General features: G+C 37.1%; 2 protein-coding genes across 2 annotated transcripts; both read left to right on the top strand.

The window, feature by feature from the left end:
• Positions 1-239: 239 nt before the first annotated feature.
• LOC140775660 (uncharacterized) lies at positions 240-1,262 on the top strand. The gene is made up of 2 exons (XM_073119046.1): positions 240-784; positions 881-1,262. Exons 1-2 carry the CDS (start codon positions 240-242, stop codon positions 1,260-1,262), a joined length of 927 nt encoding a protein of 308 aa, XP_072975147.1.
• Positions 1,263-16,702: 15,440 nt separating this feature from the next.
• Positions 16,703-24,481, top strand: LOC140776490 (large ribosomal subunit protein uL6c). Its single transcript, XM_073120214.1, has 3 exons — positions 16,703-16,823; positions 18,286-18,594; positions 23,919-24,481. The coding sequence occupies exons 1-3, from the start codon at positions 16,789-16,791 to the stop codon at positions 24,253-24,255; spliced, it is 681 nt and encodes a 226-aa protein (XP_072976315.1). The 5' UTR covers positions 16,703-16,788; the 3' UTR covers positions 24,256-24,481.
• The last annotated feature ends 795 nt before the right edge of the window (positions 24,482-25,276 follow it).

Here is a 25,276-nt window from a genome sequence, read left to right as displayed (position 1 = left end):
GCAACTATCGACCAATTAGTTTGTGCAACACCACCTACAAAGTCATCTCAAAATTGCTAGCCACTAGAATCAAGTCGCTACACAGCTCCATCTCACCGGCACAAAATCCTTTCATTCCTGACCGTCAGATTATTGACAACCAAGTTCTAGCTCAAGAAGTAATGCACTTTCTCAAAAGATCCAAAAGCAAAGTATAGAATTTTATGATTAAGGCTGATCTCTTCAAAGCCTTTGATCTAATGGAGTGGAATTTCATTGGGGATTCCCTCAAGCTCTTCGATTTCCTGGAGGAATTCATTCGTCTAATTATGGCTTGCATTTCAACCACTACCTTGGCAATTGAGGTTAATGGCAAAGCTGAAGGATATTTCAACCCCTCTAGAGGCATCAGACAAAAGTGTCATTTATCCCCATACCCATTCATTATTGGCTCTAATGTTCGTTCTCTTCTTGAAAATGACATGAAGCTAAATAGAATCAGAGGCATTAGGATTACTAGAATAGCTCCACCAATCTCCCACCTCATGTTCACAAATGACTTGCTTCTCTTTGGAGTGGCAAATGAGAAGGAGACGACAAACATCAAGGCTAGCCTCAACCTCTACTGCACTTGGTCAGGGCAGGCTATCAACTTCGAGAAGTTGGCAATCCAATTCAGCTCAAAAACTAGAGCAGATCTAAAAAATATAGTGCTACATAAGCTGATGGTGAAAACTTTGGACAAACATGACAGATACCTAGGCAATCCACTACTGCTACCAAAATCTACAGCTGAGGCTTTCAGGTTCATTGTAGAAAAGTTTAAAAATAGGATGGCGGGGTGGAAAGCAAAATAGTTGTCGCATGCTAGTCGATTAACTCTAATCAAGTTGGTGTTAAGTGCTATCCCTATATATTTCATGGCATCAAACATCCTACCCAAAAGCCTACTGGACAAGATGAAAGGAATCATGAGAGATTTTTTGTGGGGTTTTGAAAATGGAAGGAAGAACATTTATCTCAGAAGTTGGGATCAGATTTGCAAACCAACAAACTTTGGTCAACTCGGCATCAAGAGACTGGATGCAGTCAACCAAGCTCTCATTGCTAAGCTAGCTTGGAGAAAGCTGGTGAAGCCAAATATCCTATGGGCTAACACCTTAAAGGCTAAGTATTTTAGGAACTCATCCTTTTGGAATGCCGCTAGAAAGCAAAGCAAATCAGGGTTTGGAGCTCCATCATGCAAGTCAGGAACTGGGTACAACAAGAAGCCTGTTGGATAGTGGGTGATGAGAACACGATTGAGATTGCAGAGGATCTCTATGTGCCTCAATTCTAGTTGGAATCCATTCAGTTACCTTAGGGTGTGACCCACGTCAACCATTTGATGGAGGCCAGAATCTGGAAGGAAGAACTAGTTCGCACTATTTTCCTGGAGAACATCGCGTCTACTTTCCTTAACATCAAAGTGGGGCCAGCTACAACCGCAAGCCCGGATAAGCTAATATGGAAGTTCACTACCTCAGGAACCTTTTCAACAAAATCCTTCTACATGCATCGCCATGAAGCCAACTTGGCGAGTTCATCAAACCAAAGCCACATGAAGAAACTTTGGGAGATTATCTGGCACAAAAGCAACTCCATCCCTCGAATTAGAAAATTCATCTGGCAATGTGTTGTGGGAGCGCTACCTGTACTATTGGTGTTGCATAAATGCATTACTTCCATCACTGCCATTTGCACTATCTGCAAATCCTAGACCGAGACTATTGAGCATCTTTTTCTAGGATGCAACTTGGCTAGGGCGGTGTGGTTTGCCTCAAGCCTTGGCTACAAGGTCAACAGCTGCCCTTTGAGGTTGGACCAGTGGATCATGAAGCTTAGTGGCACTTGCTCAACCGACCAACCACTTTTGCCTACTCCATTATGTGGCTATCTAGAAAGCCAGGATAGCTAGGTATTTCAATGTGAGGAGATAAGCCCGATAGAGATACTAGCGAATGTTAATAGACTTGTCAACTGACGGCTTGGTTGCACGGACCAATTATCCCCCTCAACTATGGAGGGGGTGGCAGAGGAGGAAGTCGACTATCCATCTTTGGACGATACTATCTACTGGGTCGACGCTTCATGGAAAGGAGGATGCACGGGAGGTATCAGAATCGTTATATGTGAGTATTCAGATACCATTTGCGGTGGAAAATTGTTAATTCTCAACTACTGTGCTGACGCTAGGATGGGGGAAGCTTTGGCACTACTGGAAGGGCTAAAAGAGATCTCCAAAACGTGTGCGACTTCAAATTATTGGCTCTTTAGTGATTCCCAAGTTGTGGTCAAGGCGGTCAAGGTTGTGGACAATTTAAATACTAGTTGGAAAATCCTAAATTTGGTCAAAGAGTGCAGACGTTGGCTGTATAAGCTCCCTCACATCAAGATCTATTACACGAGTAGGAAAAACAACACCATAGCCCACTTGTTAGCTAGATTAGCTGACCAAAATGAACCTTGTAAAATCTAGTCCCACCCACCCATGGGTAGGGATTGTTCTGTCGAGATTTAAATGAATACAATGAGTTTATGGAAATTATCTCAAAAAAAAAAAAGATATGATCGCATCTTCTTCCGAAACATCTTCCTCTAGGCGATTCTCTTCTCCCAAGGTTGTTGAAAGATCACATAACGAATTTGATTCGGGTTGTAGTGGTTTCAAATCTGGTTTCTTAGCCCTTGCCATTTAGATAAGAGGAAAGGATGTTGGAGGCTCATATCCCTAGATCCACTGATGGCGGACGAGCAAAAAGGATGCAATCGAACGATCCAAGTGTGAGCTTGGGAGATCTAGGATATTTGGATTTTGGCAAAGTGCACGGTTCTAAAATTGTAGCATTAAATGTGACAAGAAAATATGTAATGGACGATAGATATCCTCTATCGTATTGGATATTCTCCTGGGCTCCTTAGAGAAGAAGAATACTTTATATGTGGAGGTACTATGCTCTAGTTCTTCTCTAACGAGTGATCATTATTTTTATTATAAGGAAAAAGGCCACTAGGCGATGAGTTGTCACAATTCGGTGCCTATTTTTAGTGTAGGTAATTACGGCATCAATTTTTTGCTTTCCTTGAGGTTAGAGGAGAGAGATGGAATTGAGTAAGGATAACTCTAAATATGTGATGGTGAGAGCTTTGGAGGAGGTAATGATCAAATGAGACTAATTTTGGAAGGTGTATGGTGGTTACTATATCCAATGGTTGGATATCTGTAAAAAGGTTATAGATTATTATAAAAAATCTTTTGAATTGGAAGCTTGATTGGAGAGTCTGAAGCATTTGATTTAAATCTTTCTAAGTGGAGTTTCCTAATAACCATCGGATAAAAGAGGTCCAGTGAAAACGAGAGGTAAACATTAGTAATGCTTCTCTTACCTTTGTTCCTTAGAAAAAAATATATTAGAGTAACAGGGGCAAAAGAAATCCATTGGGTTAGGGTGTTGGGTTTTCCTTAACAAAGATGGTGTTTACATACTTTTGGCGTTCTAGATATTGTGGATAATATAATGTTATGTATCGTGCGTCCATTCTTGACCAAGCTCAAATGTAAGAAAGCAATCCGAGCAATTAGAGGAGGAGAATAATCTCAAAATATTCTTCCATAGTCAGAAAATTATAAAACCAGTGATCGTCGTTTCGTATCTTTTCTGATCTATGTTTTTGATATCCATGCCCTTCGTAGATTCTAACTACACCTATTGCAAAAATATGCAATATTGTAGTGAAGGTGGAGATAATTAGTGATAGTGATGATGGTGATAAAAGCGGTGATAATGGTGATGGATTTGGTGGCACGTGATGTTGAAGGAATAAGGATGAGGGGGAAGAAGTTGATTGAGATCCAAAAAAGGAGGAAGGACTCAGTAGTCGAGATAGATTAGAGCATAGTTTCTAGTTTCTATCAATCCCGAGTGGGATCAACTGAAACGGATCAGGATTGGCTATAGCCGATCCCGATGCGAGCTAAAACCAACCAGTTGGCTGGCTTTGGCCATATAGCAACAGCTATGCTGCTAGCTATAGGCAGCTGCAACTGTCAGCTGCAGTTGTCAGTTACTGTTGACAGTAGCAACCAACAGCTAGAGAGAGAGGGAAAGAGGAAGAGAGAGTGAGGGAGAGAGAGAGGGAAAAAGGAAGAGAGAGTGAGGGAGAGAGAGGGAAAGATAAAAAATAAGAGAGGCTGAGGGAGAGAGAGAGAGAGGGAAAGATAGAAAGAAAGAGAAAGTGTGGGAGAGAATTGATACTTTAAACTAACAGTTAAAGGGATAGGAAAGAATAGAGGGAGGGAGAGAGATTTTTTTTTTTAGGCTTTATATGTGAGTAATTATTATTTCTTATAATTTTTCTAAATTTTTAGAAATTTCTTAATATTTTTAAATAATATTTAGAATTTTATTTAATTAAAATAGTCCAATCTGATACAGGTGGCCGATACGGCCGATATGTATCGTTTTTTTCGAACGGCTGATCCCGATCCCGATATCGATTTTCGGAACCTTGGATTAGAGGTAACGGGCAATGAGATGACACACGGCTAGGGTTTGAATGAGAGGGGAGAAGAGTTAGGGTAGAAAAGAAAGCGAAGAAAATTCAATATTCATTCATAATCCCCAATTAGGTTGCCATCCATATATTAAGAGGCTAATCTAATAGCCAAACTAAAAAATAATGTATTCTCACCGATCGCATTCGGCTAGGATCGAGCGCGTTCGAATGTACAATTCGTGTTTTCTGTATGTGTGAATGTATGTAAGCATTTAAACGAGGGCGTTCAAACGCGACCTTCACGCATTCGAACGGGACAACCGAAATTCTTATTTTCTGAAAAAAAAACTAATAAATCGAAACAAGAAAATAGGGTCCCTAGGTTGTATCGATGCATAAGATAACTTAGTGTGGTCCGAATCACATCATATAACTTTATTATGCATCAATCTAAAGATTGTAAGGTGGTTGTAAATAATATTTATGATATACCTCAATCTACCAAGGTGATGGCTAGTGGGCTTGTTAATGAGGCGAAGATGGAGGTGAAAAAATATATCATTAAAAAGCTTATAAATGGATGCATCCAGATGAAAGCAATGATCATTTACGGGTGATAAAGGATGGGAGAAATGAAAGACACCTTTTAAAGGAGTTTCATCTATGAGAACTTGTTTACAAAAGTATAACTTATCTTATAAGGGGGGAAATGTCTTATGCAAATTGAGAAGGAGATAAAAATTAATGAGAATGAAGTTAAAGGCCCTGGAGAGGAAGAAAATATAACAGTAGTGGAGGAAAAGTGGAAGGGGAAAACAATTTCAGTGGAGAAAAAAATTTGGGACAAGATTAATATAAATAAGAAATTATTAAATTCCAAGGGTGTGAGCAAGTAAATTAAGAAGAGGAGTCTGAGAAACAAGAGTGGCAGTCGGCTAATATAGATGAGAATGATATCATTAATGCTTAGCCTAATCAAATTCATTTTCCTGAGATTAAAAAAAAGGGGTCATGTTTAACACACAAGGAGCATCAATTTTCTGAAAAAGGGAGAACAATATACTCATACCAAAATAATAATGAAACATGCTGGACAAGTGGGAGTTCTAGAGATCCCCCCAAGAAGAGGCCTTCATCCTTAGGTCCTAAAGCCAACCTTTTAAGACGTCTTAATTTTTCAAATATTTTTACTATTGAATTATTATATATTGCTAAGATCTTTGGGATTGATTTAGGGAAGACTGATGTAGAGTGAATATTTTGATAGCTAAGAGAAGGTTATGGCTTTCTTGCAATTCTTAAAAATTAGTAATGAGGATATGAGACCTGCCATACCATTATGATTAGGCAATTCTGAAGTACCAAATGTTTGGGTAAGGCTGAGAAGAGAGGTCTGCTGAGGGATATTGTGTTACAAGCACCTAAATTTTATTTATCTTCAGAAAACTAAGCAAGAAAAAGAATTTCAACGATGCTGCATATTTTAGGGAGGGGTTGTTATATTAACAATAGAGTCATGTTGCCAACCAAACCCAAGGTCTACCTAGTAGTATTTTGGTGGGATTAATTACTTTCTTGCTGGAGCAATGGACTGCAAGTGTGAATAAATACTCAATTTTTGTGTTATTAAAAGGTACAAGTGCTTATGTCATGTGGATATTTAGCACTATCTATGAGTATGGTGGTTTGGGAAGAGAAAAATATATGTTGAGATAAAATAAAGAGCCTATGAAATATTTGGACCGGTTCTTGGTTAATTGATGAGGATTTTAATTCCACTAGATCAATCATGGATAGGCGTGGCAAAATGGGCAATAATAAAAAAAGACTTTTTAATAAGTTGTTGGTGAGTTGGAGCTTCTTGAGATTAGAATAGTGTTGAAAAGGAGGTCTCTTTTCCACCCAAGAGATTTATGACAATGGAAGCTAAAAATCATGCCCTTTAAGAAAGATATACAATTAACAACATCAAGCACCAAAGAAAGCTAGAATACCGAATTTATGTGTAAAACCCTTCTTAAAGGAAAAAATTCACGGAGCATGAAATTGAATCCACTATCAAGAGAATTTATACAAAGAAGATCACCACAATAAGTCTCTCAAGATCACAAGAATGGCATCCACAATAAACTAGTAACCCTAGCTTCAAATTTTAAAGTTTAGAAAACACTTCCAATGGAGAAACCCAAACCTTCTTCAAGCAAGAACACCCTTATAGATATGAAAAAGAAAATCTGTGACTTAATCCCAATCAAGAAATTCTCTAGTTACAAACTTTTATTTTATGTAGAGAAAATCTCATTTTTTCTTGTCTTCTTTTTCTTCTTTTTCACTAAGTGACATGACTAAAAGTATCCACTTAATAAAAGTCTAACTCAACTACTTATTAGCCAAGTAAGTCACCTCATAGAGTTAATCCAAACCAATCTAGTTAAGTAAAACCCAACAAATAGTGAGAAAGAAATTCACAATGTAATATGAGAGAACTTGCTATGTTAGCCCTTACGGAATTATGTCATCCATTGATTAGGAGGATTTATTAATATTATCAAATGCCAAAACTTTGGTTTAATATGGGTTAGACCATATACCATTGGTTATTGATTTTTGCAATATGATGGAGATAGTAAAACATATGTTTAGATTTAAAAACTTCTAGATTAAGAAGAAATGGTTCACTGAAATGGTTATGAAGCGATGATGTGTGACAATAGTTTTGCTTCTAAGGGATGGATAAATAAAATTAAAGTGTCAGGAAGAAGCCAAGGGGTTGGTGCAAAATTTTGAAAAGAATAGATGTGGAGGAGATGAAAAGATTTTAGATATTATTAAGTAGGGTTAAGTTCATTTTATTTTCGTATATTTATATTTAAAATTATTTTACTATTTTATACTTTAAAAAGTTTTAATCCAGTCCTTATACTTATAACTAAAGTAAAACTGCTAGATTTTTTATTAAATTTAATCGAGTAAGATTAAAAATCAACAGCCTTATTTTGAATAATAGAAGTACGGTGATTGATAAAATTATTGGTCGAGCTCAAAGTGTTTTCTTAAAAAAATAGGTATGTTTTGGGCTATATGAACAGTGCACATGAGGTCTTGTTTCATGCAATAAAATAGAACGAGTAAGGTCTAATGCTAAGATTATTAGTTCAGCTCAAAATATTTTCATATAAAACATAACGAGGAAGGTATTTAATTTATAACACATAATTAATGATATTATGCTCTTCCTCGGTAATATACATGCGACTAAGATATAATCAATAATATTAGTGATCACTCAGTTCATATTTTATACCGTGTGCTTTCCCTAGTCAGCTTTTTTATTTTTTTCCTGTTGGTTGATAAGAATGAAATGTTTCTTCAATATCTAGTTCGAATCAGTTGCAGAAAAATAGCTCATGCAATTAAGAGAAAATATTCATCAGATATTCTCTCATAGTTAGAAAATTACAAAATCAGAGGTAATAGATCCGTAACTTCCTAATCTGTATTTTTGGTATTTACACCCTTCTCAAATTCAGACAAAAATTGGGACGAAAATATGCAAGAGTGGGGGTGATGATAGTAGTGACGGGTGGAGGTAATAATAAGGTTAGGGATGACGGTGGAGATGAGGTGGATGGTTTATGAAGTTTAAGAAATAAGGATGAAGGGGAAAGTGGCCGAGATTTCAAGAAGGAGAGAGGACTCGACATACAAGGGAGGTTAGAAGAACATCGACGTCGAGATGGCACACGACTAAGGCTTGAAGGAAGGGGAAGGGAGATTAGGGTAGAGAGGATAGAAGGAGATAAAAATCAAGATTCATTCATCATAATATTTTTGGTTGCCATCCACACCTTAAGAAGCTAACTAAACAAGCCAAAAATAATAATTATTAACCCTAGAAACAGTGAATTCTCGCTACTCGTGTTCGAACACACAAATTGTGTTCTCTGTCGATGCAAATATATGTAGGCGTTCGCATGTGGATGTTTGGCCAAGCACGTTTTGAATGCATAATTTGTGTTCTCTGTCGTTGTGAAAGCCTACAAGCATTCGAATACGTCCTCTCCCGCGTTCGAACGCGACACACATAAATCTTATCTTTTTTAAATAAATAACTAGTACAGTAAAAAAAGACTCCAGTAAGTTGTATCAGTAACATCGCCCACCACAGCAATATTGGCATGACTTTGTTCGAGATGGTGTATGGGTGCATGACTCCGATATTACGCCCCTATGACCCTGTTGCATCTTGCGATCAAACGGATGTGGACTTGGCATTGATGGATAGAGATGCCACATTGAGAAGGTTGTGTACCCATCTTAAACTTGCTCAAAACTGTATAAAGCAAGTTTATAATCGCAGCCATCGGGAGTAGGAGTTCGACATCGGCAGTTGAATGTTTGTGAGGGTGCAATCGTACTGACAAGTGACCTTGCATCTGATACGAAACCAGAAATTAGCACATTGCTACTTCGGTCTGTTTTGGATGTTAGAGCGTATTGGTCTAGTTGCATATTGTTTAGAGCTACCCGAGGGGTCGAGAGTACACCCGGTCTTTTATGTTTCATTGCTGAGGGAATGGATTGGAGATCACCAGGTCGTGGGATCAGTTCTACCCAAGCCATTGAAGGAGACAACGGTTGTGGAGCTGGTTCATCTACTTGCGAGGCGCCGACGACATCATAGTACCAGATTGGAGATAGATGTCCTAGTCGAGTAGCTTTGCAAGCCATCTAGCGAGGCGACATGAGAGCTAGAGACAAACATCTTGGAGTGTTTCCCCGACTTTGCACCTTGAGGACAAGATGGGGGAAGCGTGGTGGGCTAATGCACCCTATTGGAGTCTTTTCTTATTGTATAAGTTATTTATTTCAGAAAAAATAAGATTTTTGTATGTCGTGTTCGAATGCGGGAAGGGGCGTGTTCGAACGCCCTTGCAAACGCATGTAGGTATTCACATCGATAGATAATACAAATTGTGTGTTCAGCCACATTCAAATGCCTACGTGCGAACACCTGCATATGTTCGCATCGACAAATAACGCAATTTGTACATTCGAAAGCGGTTGACTCGTTCAAATGCGAGCAGCGAGAATCCACTATTTCTAGGGTTAATTATTATCATTTTTAACTTGTTTGGTTAGCCTCTTAAGGTGTGGGTGGCAACCAAAAATATTGTGATGAATGAATCTTGATTTCTATCTCCTTCTATCCTCTTTACCTAATCTCCCTTCCCTTTCCTTCAAGCCCTAGCCATGCACAATCTCAATATCGGTGTTCTTCTAACCTCCCTCGCCTGTCGAGTCCTCCCTCCTTCTTTGGATCTCGGCCACTTCTCCCTCTTCACCCTTATCCCCTAAACTCCATAAACTATCCATCATCATCTCCACTATCATCCCTAACCTTATCATCACCTCCACTCGTCACCACCACTATCACTCCCACTCTTGCGTATTTTCGTCCCAGTTGCAGTCCAAATCTACGAAGAGCATAAATACCAAAAACGTAGATCAGAAAGTTACAGAATGACTACCTCTGCTTTCAAAATTTTACGAGAGAATATCTGGTGAATATTTTCCCTTGATTGCGCGGACTGCTTTCCTACAACTGATCTAGATATTGAAAAGGATGTTCGTTCTTATCATGGGTCTTCTATATATGGTTATTGGCTTCTCTAAAAATAGTCTCTCTTGAAACATATATAAACCTCAGCTTCAACTGACCATTATTTTAAATATTAGATAGTTTTCAATCAATTTTGATAACTGAACATGTTTACCATTATTGTCCATCTTGTTGATAGATCAAGCAGCATAACACTAGCCATTACATTTACATCTAACTCTGTTGACTTCTTAGATGATTTAGCCGATGATGGTCCAGCATAATGGATGATTAAGGTATGATTGCTGGTGTGCACCTATAGATGTAGATTTAGCCTTGAGAGATCTACAATATTCTCGGTAAGGATTTTCCTTTCAATTTGGAGCTTAATAATTTTATTCATTAAGTCCTCATGTCCTATGAGGATATACTTAATTTTTTTTTTATACAATTGTTGAGCAACAATTGAGTCCACTTTCTTTCTTTATCTCTCCCTGTATGTGCAGCATAGACAAATAAGTTAAAGGAAGATTATACTAACACTATATTTATTTATACATACATATTACCTTCTTAATTGCTTTTTATTTTACCCTTCCATGCCATTCTTCAGGTGTGCACTTTTATTGTCTTGTAATGTCTCTTGTTTTTCTTTCAGCAAGCTAGCAAGAAAAATAAACATAGTGTAATAGTTATATATAAAATGAAAGTAAGAAAATAACTAATAATTCTAATACTATGTTTAGATTGATCTTCTTAAAAGCCCTCCACAATGTGATGCGACTAATAACTATGCTGCCCTCCTATCAAAATAGTCTTAGAAATATATATGCTTTGATGGCTTTATCATATCCACATGACTAGAACTAAATAATTCATATAAATACTTTCACAATTGGGAATTCAGTGATTATTATCATATGTGAGCAAAAGAATGAGATGCTCAACTCTAAAATGGTTATTTGGCAGCCAACAAGCTATTAATTCCTCAATTATAGCATATTAGCATTCATGATAATTCAAGTTACTGGTGTTCGTAACAGAATTTCCATATGAGGCTACTGTGTTGCTCCATAAAAACTCTAGTATTGCATCGTGATATAAGCTTAACAATGTAAAGAGCATTCCGCAATTAAGTGAACAAAACCCTATTTTATTTATGTTGATTTTTGTAAAGAGCATGATACAATAAATTAGTTTAAAGTCACTGATACAGTGTTAGAGTGTTCAGGCATTTGAACGCCTTTTGGAGATGTTCGAACACAAAATCTCGAGAGGAGCAACACTTAATTGGCATTTAGACAACCCTAGATGTGTTCGAATGAGCATTTTCCTAAGAGCAGTGGGCTTTAACAAGCGTTCGAACGGCCTAGATACATTTGTACTCATTTGCTCAAGATAGAAGAAAATAATAGGCGTTCGAATAGCCTTGATTGTTTAGATTATTTCTGCTATGTGTGTTCGAACGACTTTTCATGTGTTCGAACGACTCTTTATGCGTTTGAATGCCGTAACGAAGTTAATCAATTCTGAACTGACTTAAACTAGATTTCTCATCTATCTTTAGAAATCTATATAAGTCTTTAAAGTTTAGAAGATTGGAGGTGATTGAAGAATGGGAATTGAAGCTTTGGCAAAGATTTAAGTGGAAGTTCTTTTTTGATCAAGAAGCTACATGTTTTGAGCGTTCAAAGATTGTTCGTGACTGTTGCAACATTGTGCATCTTGTCTCGAGGTTACTAAGACAAGATTTGCTTGATCTCAAGGATTAAAGAGATCGGTGTAATCATCCACTAGAAGCAACTCATCGTGGAGACTAGTGAACAAGAGATCTTCAGATATAGCTGTGAGTTTCAGCGGGTAATTTATAAGTGGTTCTTGTACTTAATTTTGATTAGTTGTTGATTTGATTCTAATAAAAATGATTCGTAGTTTTTACCCTAGTTTGGGGTTTTACACATAAATCGTGCGTCTTTGCGTTGCTTACTTTTTAGCTTTTATTATTTTTATTAAGTTTATTCGTTAAAGATTATATAGTTGAGATTAGGGTTGCCCTAGAATTTTTCAGAAAGTTTATTTGAGAAACTTATGAATATACATATCTAAAAAATGAGATAAGTAGAGTAATTATCACATGCAAGCAAAAATGTTGGGGTTCAGACTGTATGTATATCTCTGAAACAATTAATATATGAGTCATCTTTACTTGTGTTTTGAGTTATTGTAAAGAGTAACAATAACTAATAGTGTTGCCGAAGAGGTTAAAGATAATACATTTTTATAACAATAATTAAATTGATTATATAGGATATTGAAAAGATTAAGCATGGAGAGAAAAGAACCTTCAACTAAGAATCTTAAAACAAGTCATAAATGAAAAAAATAGGCTACATAAAAGAAATAATGAATTAAACTGTACTGCAAATATGCGCAGCATAAGAAGATTTTAGGTATAAATATCTAAAGAATGAGACAAATAAAGTAACGATCATATGGAAACAATGATGTAGGATCAAACAACATGCATTACCATGAAGATACAAAATCATTTCAAATTAGGAACTTAACATGATTTATTTCTAGTTGTAGTGTTATATAGATTATTATTGTTACTTGGGTCAAATAAATAGGTAGATAAGCTAAACGATAATCTTGAATAGGATGTTAAGTCAATGCAAAAATAAATTTACGAAAAAAACAACCTAACTAACTTATATATAATGGGTACTAAATGTTTTAAGACTTCAAGTCTATAGTGGTTAAAGTAAATATACTTGAGATTATAGAATGGAACATAGGAAATCAAATTATAGTCTTAAGACTATTGTAAGATAGTTGAAAAATAAAAATCATTGAACTATTAAAAGTTGAGAGATCTTGCCAGAGAGATAGTATTATTGTAACATTCCAAAAAAAAAAAAATATCAAGCTCGCGTGATTTTTTCTTCCCCTCCATTTCTTTTTTTTCTTTTTCTCTCTTCTTCCTTCTTTCCCTCCCTCCCCGCAACAGTTTCCCTCTTTAGCATCTCGTTGGCCTAGCTCGACGCCGAACTTGTTGCTGCCACTACGGCAAAACAACTCCCGATGAGTCCTCCTTAACCGATACTAGTTAGTTTATCTTAGTTGCATTTTTCCCCCATCTTAATTCTCATCGGTTGATTGGCCAGTCGACAACCTTGGGTCGCTGCCGCGCCGGTCCTAGGAGCTTCACCTCGTGAAGCCCTCATGGTTGGTGCCCTTCATGGGCTCTTCTTGCCTTGGGGAGAGGCCACACCAAGTGGTCTCTTCTCGCCAGCTACCTTTGGTGGATCCGGCCTCTACCGATGCCATCTCCTTCCCCTAGCTAGTTGGAAGTCTCTCTTTTCGTGAGACGAAGCTTTCGACATTGTTCTTTGATGTTGGCATGGTCAGGATCGTCGAGTGACTCTTCCCCGTAGTCGCCGCCCTTAGCGTGGGCTGCCTCAGCTAGTCATGTGCCACCTCATGTGAGCTGGGTGCGTTGCCTGTTGGTTGGGGGTCACTGGCCGGGACCATCGATGACACCCCCCCTCCCCCATTGTAGAGCCCACAACCTGCCAAGGGCTCCTTGCTTAGCCTCCGATCGAGTAGCACCTCGGGTGTTGTACCCATCGTGGGTGTCAGCTGGTGCACCGGCCTTAGCCATCGGCGGTGGGGCATGCTGGCAACCACCTCCTTCCTCTTGGTGGGTTTGTTGTGGGTGAGAGGAAGGAGATAGTGTGATATGGGTGTTGAGCTAGGCTGGCTAGCTTAACTCGGGCTTAGGTTGGGCTATGACCCAACCTTATGGTTTCATTGGGTTGAACTATAACGCAACTTAAGTTGGTGGTGGGTTCGGGCTGGGTGTAGCCCAACCCATGGTGTGGTTGTGGGTTGGGTTGCCATGCTCATGTTCTTGTCAGTTGGGCTGTGGCCCAACCCAAAGGGCTTTTTCTATGGATTGGGGGCTTTGGTGGGTTGACTTGTGGTTTTTGGGTAATTGCAACTTAGCCCGTTGCCTTAGGCCTTATGCTGCCTCAAATAGATTTAAAACTTTTTATTTTTAATTTAAGTTACTCTAATCTTTCCACTTATTTATCCATGTCAACTTAAGCCGTAAACATTACTCATTCTTTTAGCAAACAATAGCTTCAATATTTTAATTAGCTAATAAATAAATTTTAATGGATTAGATAATGGCCTGAGAGTGCCATTGCAAATAACGCTTAATAGGAACTAGCTTTAGTTGGAGTTTAGCATTGTAATTATAGTTTTGATTTAAATCAATTTTATCAAATTAGTCGGTGGTTTGGGTGTATTTATATTACTTGCTCCTATCGGAGAATTAGTATAGATCGATATAGGAAGATGATATTAAGCATGTTGTATTATTTGACGAAGCTTATTAATTGAATATTGTCTATGCGATCTTCCGTAAATTTAATAATAGTGATTTGGACGATAATTTGATGAGAATTTCATTATTACATTTAATAGCGCGGTAGGCCTTGGTACAGCCATGACAGCTCTACCTGATTAATAAAGGTAGGAATTACGAGATGGACCTATCCAAGCTTGTAGTGAGCGTTAGTAAGATTATTTAACTAATTAGTGATAGGAATTTTGTGCTCATATTTTTTATTTACTTTTCTTATTGAGGTGGACTCTATACCCTATGAGGATGATCTTGTAGCGTAGTTGCAGCTAGTATTAGGAAAGCAGTTTAGGCAAGTGAAACTTCTATAGTCTAGGAGTAGTATAGAAATATCTTACCTTATAACATCATCACATTCATAGCATGCATATGTATGTGTTTTCCTTATTTTTATTATTGCACGTCATGTATGGTAATTTATTTTGCTGTTCAGTAAGATTTTTCATATCATGATTTCTACGCATATTTATTGAGCATGAACGTATGTGTTGGCACGTAAATCATGATAATGATGTGTTTCATTATTCTAATTCTTCTTATTCTAATTCTTATTCTTATTCTTATCTTATTCATGTAAATTAAGCTAAATGGCTTATAGTTCTTACGTGGGCTTTATCTTATTTTGTTATGGATATATACTTTGGACTTTTTGTATGTATTATTTACGAAAATGTAGGCTTTTTGCTTGTATATTATGTTGAAATATTGACCAGCATAAGGGGCACATATTTAGTGACGAGTGTTACAATTATGCTGAAATTTATTTATTATGAACGATGCGCAAATTAAAGACTTCCTAGATAGATATGGACCATAACTGGTTTAAATATGGGTCACCTAATATGTCCTTAAGATAGTTGGGTGATGCACACTATAAACATAGATGGTAATAACTAAATGTATTCAATAACTATTAATAACGAACTTATTTCTTATCATATGTTAAAAATGTGATAGAAGATGATAAAAATGAGTTGTTATAGTTCTTTATCTCGACCATATTACCCTATATTTAGTTACAATTTCTGAAATAGAAAAACATATCACTTATCAACTGCCTTTAATCATATAGCCAAATGAGATGTAATTTACTTTCTTGTGCATATTTTAATAGGGGTGGTTTTAAGTTTTTAAAGCTTTGATGCATAATGTTGAGCATATGTTTTGCATACGGCTGAATGGCTTACATATGCTATATTTTAAGGAAAATGAATAAAAAGATTCAATTCAAAGAATTAGTTTTGCCAACATTATTCAGGAATTTGAAACCAAGACAAATGAAGTAAGAATTATCATTCCTCTTTGTGAAGCTAGGTACAAACTTTTGCCCTAGATTGGAGGCGGCTAAAGGTATTGGCCGAAATAGCGACAATCCTATCCTATTGTAAGCTCTGTAAACTGGACTAGAATCTTGGGAGAGATTCAACTCCTCTAATAGCTAATGATATGTGAACTCTTTGAAACAAGAGAATCGAATTTTCTTTTAGGGAACCAAAATGTTGATGATATGATCCGACTGGTCCAAAGTCCGAGCTTGAGTTAGCCTGAGCCGGTGGGCAGATTAAGATAGTTGAGTTGAGTCCTTTGCTTATTATGTTTAATTTGATTATTTACTTATTTAATTAGTTTGAATCTATGCATGATTCAGTATAAATTAATTTATGATTTGTTTTAGTTGGTTTCTAATCGAGTCAACTAGTCAAGTCAAGTTAGTTAATCGGGTTGGCCTCTATAAATATAAATATATAGATGGCAACTCTAGTTCAATTATGCTTATAATAATTTGGGATCATATTGATCAACTGCTACAGTTTAGAATGGATCAAAACAATTTCTTTTAGCTATTTTTCTAGGAATTATGCCCTTTATAGGCTATGTAGACGACTTATAATATATATTAGGGCTTCAATATATATCATTATGTGTTAGGCGGCAAATGTGCATCGCCATCACTAATTCAGGCTGGGCTAAGCCTGGTTCAGTTCGGGCCGGGCTTGGCCAGGCTGAGCCATTTGATCATATTCATAGCTAACGTTCGGCTCCATTACAGCACTACGATACCGGCTATACCCAGTTACCCACAATTGAACCGGTCCGGACCGGAGTGATTTCGGCCCCACCCAAGCTATCTAATCCGGACCGGTCATGGCAATGCTGAGGATAAAATGGAGGATAAGAGCAGCGGAAGAAAGGAGAAGAGGCTTTTGCTTTCTTGGGCACTGCGAGCTGCGCGAGCGCGATGGCGTTGCTTTCTCCTTCACTCCACTACCCCTGGTGCGTCTCCTTCTCCTTGGGTCTTCGTCCTTCCTTAGAGCCGTTCAGTAATTTTTAGCGGGCATGAGAAGGTAGAAGATAGTTCTGGGAGACTGTTGGCTCGCCTTCTTGGAGCCTTGTAGAATCTAGAAATAGTGCTACGAAGAAATGGGTTTGGGGATGAAACGATTTCTATTTGTTGGATGTGTGTAAAAAAAGTTTGCTTTTTCAAACTTTTTTTAGGCTCAGACAATTCGACGGTGAGAAATTATGTCCTGGTTTCTGCGAAGTTACACAATTTATGACTTTGGGTGCATACTCCTTCTCTTATGTGTTCCTTTTTTTTTTTTCAATTTGTACTTCTTTCTTTATTGGGGAACGGTGTGATTTCTGAGCTCAGTATTTCATAAAATTATCGTCAATTTTTTAGTTTTGATGCTTCAAGTTATTATTAACAATGCAAGTTCTTCTGTTGGAGTAATTCGAAATTGTTGCATACATTAAATAGGACAACTTTTCTGAAGTCGTTTTGGTTATCTCGTCCTATTTTGGTATCAGTTTCTGTAACAGGATGTTGGAAATTTGTTGTGAATCATATTGAAGTCGTCTGTGGTCTTAAAACTTAAGTTTCAAATGCATTGTGTATTTGAAAATTAAGTTGCTCTATATTATTTTAGAGGCCTGTTACCAAATCAGGTCTTCTCGTTAACCGTGCATCTTAATCTTGATGGGCATGCTCAATTATTTTGTGAACCATTGACACTGTATCACTACAGTTGAAACTATAACAGCATTCAGTTTTGTACTTCTTCCTGTTGTGGCATGAACTTCTTCCATAATGAATAGGAAAGCTGATTCTGTATTCCATCGTCTAGCTGTACATGTACCAAATGTAATAACTTTGAAATGGCCTTCTCAATAGATCTGAAGAAACATTAATTTTCTTCAGCTAGATAAGACAACTATTTGAGATGTCAGACTTGCATCTCAAGTATTTCCTAACAAAGTTTCCCATATATTGTAGTATTTCGACTGTGGTTTTCCAAATTGATGAGTCATATTATACAAAGTAACTTCATATCTTTTCAGACCAAGGGACAGATAAAGATTTAATGAGATGCATGATCCCTATCAATCACCATGGTTATTATATGTTTTTTGCTTTTTTATTCTAATGACTTATAGAAAACAATCTAATGAGGAAAGCATGACAGTGGTTCTTTTGAAGAGAAATTGGAAACTTACAATCATCATATAGTGATAATAGTTCAGCATGGAGTCCTGTTTTTCTATTTTCACCATTTCACTGGTCTAGGATATTTCAATTCACCAATTATGCCCTGTATGCTGAAGTATCTGTAATCTTCTTGATCTTGTGCAAGAAAATGCTTCATCAACTGGTATTCATATAAGAAAGATTTGGGTATTCTGTTGTCTAAGTTGGTCAACTTGAAATTTGATAATTGGTTTTTCTGATGATCAGCAACTTGAAATCTGCCTTTCTTGGTGAGAGAAGTGCAATTCGTTCGTATGTTATCCCACCCAGTAGAACTGGGGTATTGAGGAAGCCAGTAGAGTGCAAGGAATCTAGAATTGGTAAGATGCCAATCAATGTTCCTTCGAATGTGAGCATTACGTTGGATGGCCAGGATTTGAAGGTTAAGGGTCCACTAGGAGAACTCTCACAGACTTACCCACGTGAAGTGAAAATTGAGCGAGAAGAATCTGGTATTCTGAGAGTTTCTAAGTGTGTGGATAGCAGGAAAGCAAATCAAATGCACGGGCTTTTCAGGTATGACTTCTGGTAATGAGACTTACTAACTTTACTTCTTTTTTCTTAAGCACTTCTTCATTTCTTTTTTTCCATTAGGTCCTGTCTTTATGCAACATGAAGTATAGTTATGTTTGTTGTTTGATGTTTCTCTAGCATTATTCATTGTTATGATCTTTTCCTTGTATTAAGTTTTTTAATATTTGTTGTGTCATTGCTGACAGATTTCTACAGTTACACATGATCCACAGAGTTTTATTTTCCTAGTGGTGTTTATTTCTCTCTCTGGTTAGATATATGTTTTGGCGTAAGTTTGCGCGAGGAATATATTAAATGCATTCCACTTTCAAGAAACACCTTTAACAACACCTCATTGACCTATTGTTCATTAAATCAAGAAATAATCAGTTACCTAATGTTCATTAAGATTCAAGGATTGTTGTCAAAAGGGCTCGCACAGGAATTTCGCGGTCACATGGAGATGTCGGAGGAGATGTAGAGCAGACAGGAACTCCGGTAGCCATCTAGAGAAGTTGGATAAGATGAAAGGGCCATGGCTAGGGATTTTTTGTGTGTTTCCTTCATTGGATGAAGAAGAAGAGGGGAGGAAGATGATCTGGATCACTTAAAAATGGATTCAGATCATAGAGGAAGATAAGTTAGGATTTATTATCACTTAAAGGATCCACATCCCCTAAAATATGACCCTTTATGATAAAGCAGAGTCCTTTTTTACTTATAATAGGATCCGCATCTGCAATACTAAAAATAGGATCTAATTAGCTAACCCATCACCTGTCAACTTCCTCTCTTCTCATCAGTCCGCATCTTGTGTTTCACCCTACCTCTAAGCTGGTGCAGATGGATAGATTCCAAAACAAGTATCTCTCTCTCTCTCTCTCTCTCTCTCTCTCTCTCTCTCTCTCTCTCTCTCTCTCTCACGCGCACACGCACACATGCACTCACTTAGCCATGCCAGCAGTGCAATGTGTCGGCATGGCAGTCCTTAAATTTATATCAAGGTATAATCATAGTCCCCCTACTTCTTATCATAGAGATGATAAAGGAGGGCATGAAGGGAAAGTAAATCCTGCAAGCAGCTTAACCCATTACAAGGAAAGATCAATGGATTGTGAAGGCCTAATTAGACCCTTCCGAAGAGACACAACATTGTTACCAGAAAGAACTAGTAGTTTAGGTTTGGGTAGCATGATGACAGTATTGTCTTTAGTTTTGGCATGAATCTAGGATTTTTATTTTCAGCACTTAATGCTTTTCTGCTGTTTCTGTAGATTCAGATAATCAAGAAATTTCTTAGTTAGATTTACAAACACTAAAAATTAAGAAACTCATTATCAGAGATTTCATAAGATTTTGATGTATGTATGTGGTTTTATTTTATTTTATTTGTATTTTATAGCATATGGTTTACTTGTTCTAGCTGTTATACAGTGTAAAATATTATAATTCAAAGAATACTGAGAAGAAAGGTTCTCTATGACATCCAATCCAGTACTTAAGAAACCATAACTGAAGATATGTTTTAGGAATCTCAGGCAAAATTCAAAGCATAATTCTACCCAGTAGACATTGAGATTCTCCTTTCTTAGAGCTTGAGCTGGCTGTGCATCTTCTTTTATTAACATAAATTTATAATATAATTATATTAAAACAAGTCACAATCTTGTGGGCAATTTTCCTCCCAGTTATAGCTTTATATACAAGAAACCACAGTAAGGAATTCTATTTTTCTGTGTAAGAAAGATCCCATTGTGAATATTAGTTTCAACTCTCAACAAATCCACATTTGATAAGATTCAACTGCCTTTATTGTCATGCCTTGTATGCTGAATTTTCAGTAATGTCTTCCGCAGATTGTCTATCAAGGGTTGTTGTTAGGGAACAGTGCATACTGTTACTCCTCATGCTTGAATATTTTGGTCTTTTCTTGGTTAATTTTGTTGAGCCAAGGTGCCTATGGGTGATACTTAAGTTAAGGAAATCTTTGCAGAGGAAAAGACTCAGTTTTCCTATGAAATTTTACTGCTCAAATGCCCTTTTCTTGGCAAAAAAAGAGTTAAATCTCTGGGATTTACACCATAAATAGCTACATATTCTACTATAATGCTGAGAAGAATAGGTTTGGCTAGTCAATAGATTAAGTGAAGCATTTCATGTATTTGGCTGATTGTGCGGAGCAACTCATCTTTCTTTCTAGCATCTTGAAAATGATATATGTCTAAGTTAATTCTGGGATTCTTATGAGTAGTTGAGAGGAGAGAAGGCTTTGCAGCTGGTCCCATTTGTTTCTGGGAGTAGCTTTTTAGTCATCTGGCCTCCCTGCATTTTAACTGGGTTCGCCGTAAAGTATATAACACTCTTGTATGGAAAGTTCATCTCTTTGACTGTTGTGATCAAAGTTACACATATCCCTGTAATAGGAAAGCATCGAACTTCATTTTAATTTTGTATAAGAATAGGTCTTGGAATTACTGAAAATAATCTTGGCACTTTCACTAGAATTGCTAATCAGTCAAGCTTGCTAGTGGAATTTTGTGTACCCTCTCTGCTCTTCACCAGCACCTGCGATGTAGTTGGATATTAGTACTTGGTATTTCTCAACTGGCGGCAATATTTGAGCATATTACATGACACTGCCCAATAGAACATCTCTTGGCAGTTGGCACATGATTTTGAAGGATCAGGCTTATGTAACAACAGTATCCAACACTTTTCCTCTTTGTATAGTGCCATGTAAATGAATCTTATAAGAAACTTTTGAAAAGGCTTTATTCTATGTGTTTTTATTAGTGATTAAGATATGTTGAATAGGTAATCTTTACGAATTGATGGACAGGAATTTGACACATTTTTTCTTATTTGCTTTTCCTTGCTTTCTCATCTCTACTTGCTTTTAACGTAGATTCCTTACGGATGACTTGGTAGTTGGCATCTCCAAAGGATTTAAGAAGTTTCAAGTCATGTCAACCTTTAGGATTAATCCTAATAGAACTCATTGTACTCAGCCTCTATATAATAGAGGGGTTAGGCTTCTTTATTTATTAATCTAAGTATTGAGAAATTATTTTAACTTTGAGTTTATCTTAGCAATATGAGTAAGATAACTTGGGAGCTAAAGTAAATTAATCTTCCTTCATCACCACCATCATTGCCATTCATCTTCCTCACCATCACCACCACCACCACCACCACCACATCCCTCCTTCCAACATCTCCATCTACACCATTCATCCTAATCAAAATCTACACTCCCAGATTGATTCTAGTCGGTCTATAACAATTTTACGTTCAAATTTGGAACGATTTAGAGGTAAGAAAATTATAATATTTTTATGAGAGAAAGCCTAAAAAATTACAAATCTAATGGCTTTGATTTCACGTAATTTCGAGGTCGAAATAAAAAGATAAAATTAAAAAAATGAAAAAAGTCAGAACTAGACATATTGGTAATTATTCAATGCTGCCGAGGTCATCGAAAGGTGACTGCCAAGGGTAGTGGTGGACGACCCTAAGGTAGAGTGTCTCATATAGGAAGATGGTGGCTAGGGTTTGAAAAGACAAAATATGCGGTAATTAAGGTGATGATGGTATATTAATTTACTTTTACTCCTAGTTTACTCTTATGACTACTCCTATGCTACTCTTCTTTCTCCTCAGATGGACTAAGGCTAAAATATAATTTTTAATTTTTCAATGAATGATCAAACAAAAAAGTCCAACCTTTCTATGGGTACAATGAGTCCTAGGACTAGCCCTAAAAGTTTATATAACTCAAACTAGGATTTGTCTTAAATACTTGTATGATTTAATTAGACTTGCATTAGAGGTTTATAAGACTTAATTAGACTTGCCTTAAAGGCTTACATAACTTAATTGGACTTACATTTGAAGCTTACATGACTTAACTAGTCCTTAAGAGCTTACATAACAAATAAACATGAATTAACTAAAAAATAAATAGACTCGATCCATCAAATCAATGTCCTCATAATATGATCCAACATGATCTAGTTCATATCAAGCTACCGTGCTTCATACCATCTTGTTCTCAAGGAATCCATAGTTATTTTCATACCTTCTGTCGCTCTCAAATGGCATATCCTCGACCTCTGTATGACTCTTGTCTACCACGTAGAGAAAGCTCCATGGTGGGTTCTGCTCTAGAGCCTATTTGTTTGAGCCATGGTTTGCCCTAGCCACGAGTGGCTCGAGTCAAATCCTAACCATCGGTGGTTTGAGCAAAGGTTTTAGTGCATGCGATTTAGGCCATAGCTCGGGTGTAGAAGGTCCAAGAAAGTGATCAGTCATGATGGTTTGGGCTAGTGAGTTCTGGATCGTCGCAGATAGAAAGCTAGAGTTTTTGGCCCACGCTTCCATCGTAGGTAGGGAAGGCGGTGTCGCGACCGTTGTTAGGGGCTGCTTTGTCATTGCGACGGCAAAGGGCTCAGTCTGTAGGGATGGAAGGGGCTCCGCTGTGATTGGAGGAGGGTGCTTATTGCGGTTGGGATGATCTCCATGGTTTCACCATTGTCATTGCTTGAAGGTGGAAGTGGTGGCTGTTCCGCGGTGGCCAACGGTAATGGCGGTGTAAGGTGGTGGTGGTGGGTCAAGATATTTGTCATCAAGGCTTCGACCGAGTCCTTGAAGGAAGTTTGTATCTCCTTCAAGCTCTCCTTCAAATTGATCCAAAGTTCTTTGAATAACGCCTTTGCTTATATTGGTGGCTTGTCGTCAGCAGTGGTTGCTAGTAGTGGTGGCACCGAAGAAGACCTAATCGATATAGAGATGAGTTCTTGGTCCTTCATGGTAGTGATCTCCCTCGGATTTGTCTTGGATTGCATGTTCACCAACGACGGAGGAATAGTGGCTTTGATACTATTGTTACAAATCAGATTTGGGACGATCTAGATGTACGAAAATTATAATATTTTTATAACAGAAAGACTCAGAAATCACAGATCTAATAGCTTTGGTTTCACAGATCCAATCTGATCCGGTTCGCATCACAAGCTTACTAGTGGATTTTGTGTACGCTTCCTACTCTTCCCTAGCACATGCATAGTTGGATATTGGTACTTGGTACTTCTTAAGTGCCGGCAATATTTGTACATATTACATGATACTGCCCAAGAGGACATCTCTTGGCAGTTGGGATGTGATTTTGAAGTATCAAGCTTATCTGACAACAGTATGTCAGCATCCAACACTTTACTCTTTGTATAGTGTCATGTAAAATGAATTTTATGAGAAACTTTTGAAATGACGGATGAAGGCTTTATTCTATCTGTTTTTAGTAGTGATTAAGATATTTGCTTTTAACGCAGAACTCTTACGGATAACATGGTAGTTGGCGTCTCCAAAGGATTTGAGAAGCGGCTTCAACTAGTCGGGGTCGGATATCGTGCGACGTTGGAAGGCAGAGATCTCGTATTGAACCTTGGGTTTTCACATCCAGTTAGAATGCCTATCCCAGATGGTTTGCAAGTTAAGGTGGAGGACAACACCAGGATTGCTGTGAGTGGCTATGACAAATGTTCCATTGGTGAGTTTGCTGCTGCGATAAGGAAGTGGAGACCTCCTGAACCTTACAAGGGAAAGGGTGTTAAATATGCAGATGAAATAGTGAGAAGGAAGGAAGGAAAAGCTGGGAAGAAGAAGTAGAGAGAGAGTTGTTTCTATTTTCTGATAACATGTTTTTTTTTTCTTTGTATCTTCATCATTATATGCCTGACATCTTAACCTCAGAAATTTTATTGTTCTCTGTTTTTCTTTTTTCGAGAAGATCTAGTGGTCTCTGTTTACTTCATTGGTTTGAGATGCTAAAGGATGTAGAGCTGCATTCCTGAATTCCAATTATTAATCTCATAAAACTTCAAGTAATTTGCAATTCGGGAGGACTGGAAACTTGATTACAGGATTGAATGATGATGCTGTACTTATGGACCATTGTGATATGTTTGTTCCAGTTTTCTATCTCCTATCTTCCCATCTTCTTACAGGTGCCAAATGATTTGGATCTTCTTTTCCCTTTCTTTCTACCTATTCTTTTGTTAAGATTCAATCTAAACAAGATAAAACTTTCTTTTTCTTTTTCTTTTTCTTTTTCCTTTTCCTTCTCATCCAAAACAGTTGTGTGCAGCCTACCGTGGATATTGGAAAGTGTGTTTGTATCCTATATATAATGAGATCTTTCAGAACTATAAAAAAGAATAAATAAAAAGTATTAATTATATTTTGACCTCTTCAACTGTCACTTAATATTACCTTCATCCCAAGAGATATGGACAAATGCACCCGATAAATTACTTAAAAAATAATTTAACAATGAAAAATGAAAGAGAAGTCAACTAAAGTTTTAAAAAGTTAAACTACACTTCTCTCATTCCTTCTTCTCATCTCCCTTATTTTTTCTTGTCTTCCACCTGATGACAATGTCAATCACCTCTTCCTCCAATTTTCTTCCATGGTAACTTCTCCAAATCTAAACCAATCTTCTTTCGATCTCTAAAATTTACTTTCAATGTCGGCCCTATATTTCATTCAATTTTCAACAGAAAATCTAATAATTATAATTTAGCCTGGACGCAGCAGGACTTATGGACTTTAATTTGAAGTATATAAAAATAGTAAGTTAAAATTAAGCAAAATTACTTATGAATCAACTATAATTTGCCCTATAATT

This window comes from Typha angustifolia, chromosome 14 (genome assembly GCF_048772165.1).
Source record: "Typha angustifolia cultivar Huaian chromosome 14, ASM4877216v1, whole genome shotgun sequence".
NCBI lineage: Eukaryota > Viridiplantae > Streptophyta > Magnoliopsida > Poales > Typhaceae > Typha > Typha angustifolia.
Note: the sequence above shows the minus strand (reverse complement) of the source record. Positions and strands in the feature narration are given on the sequence as shown.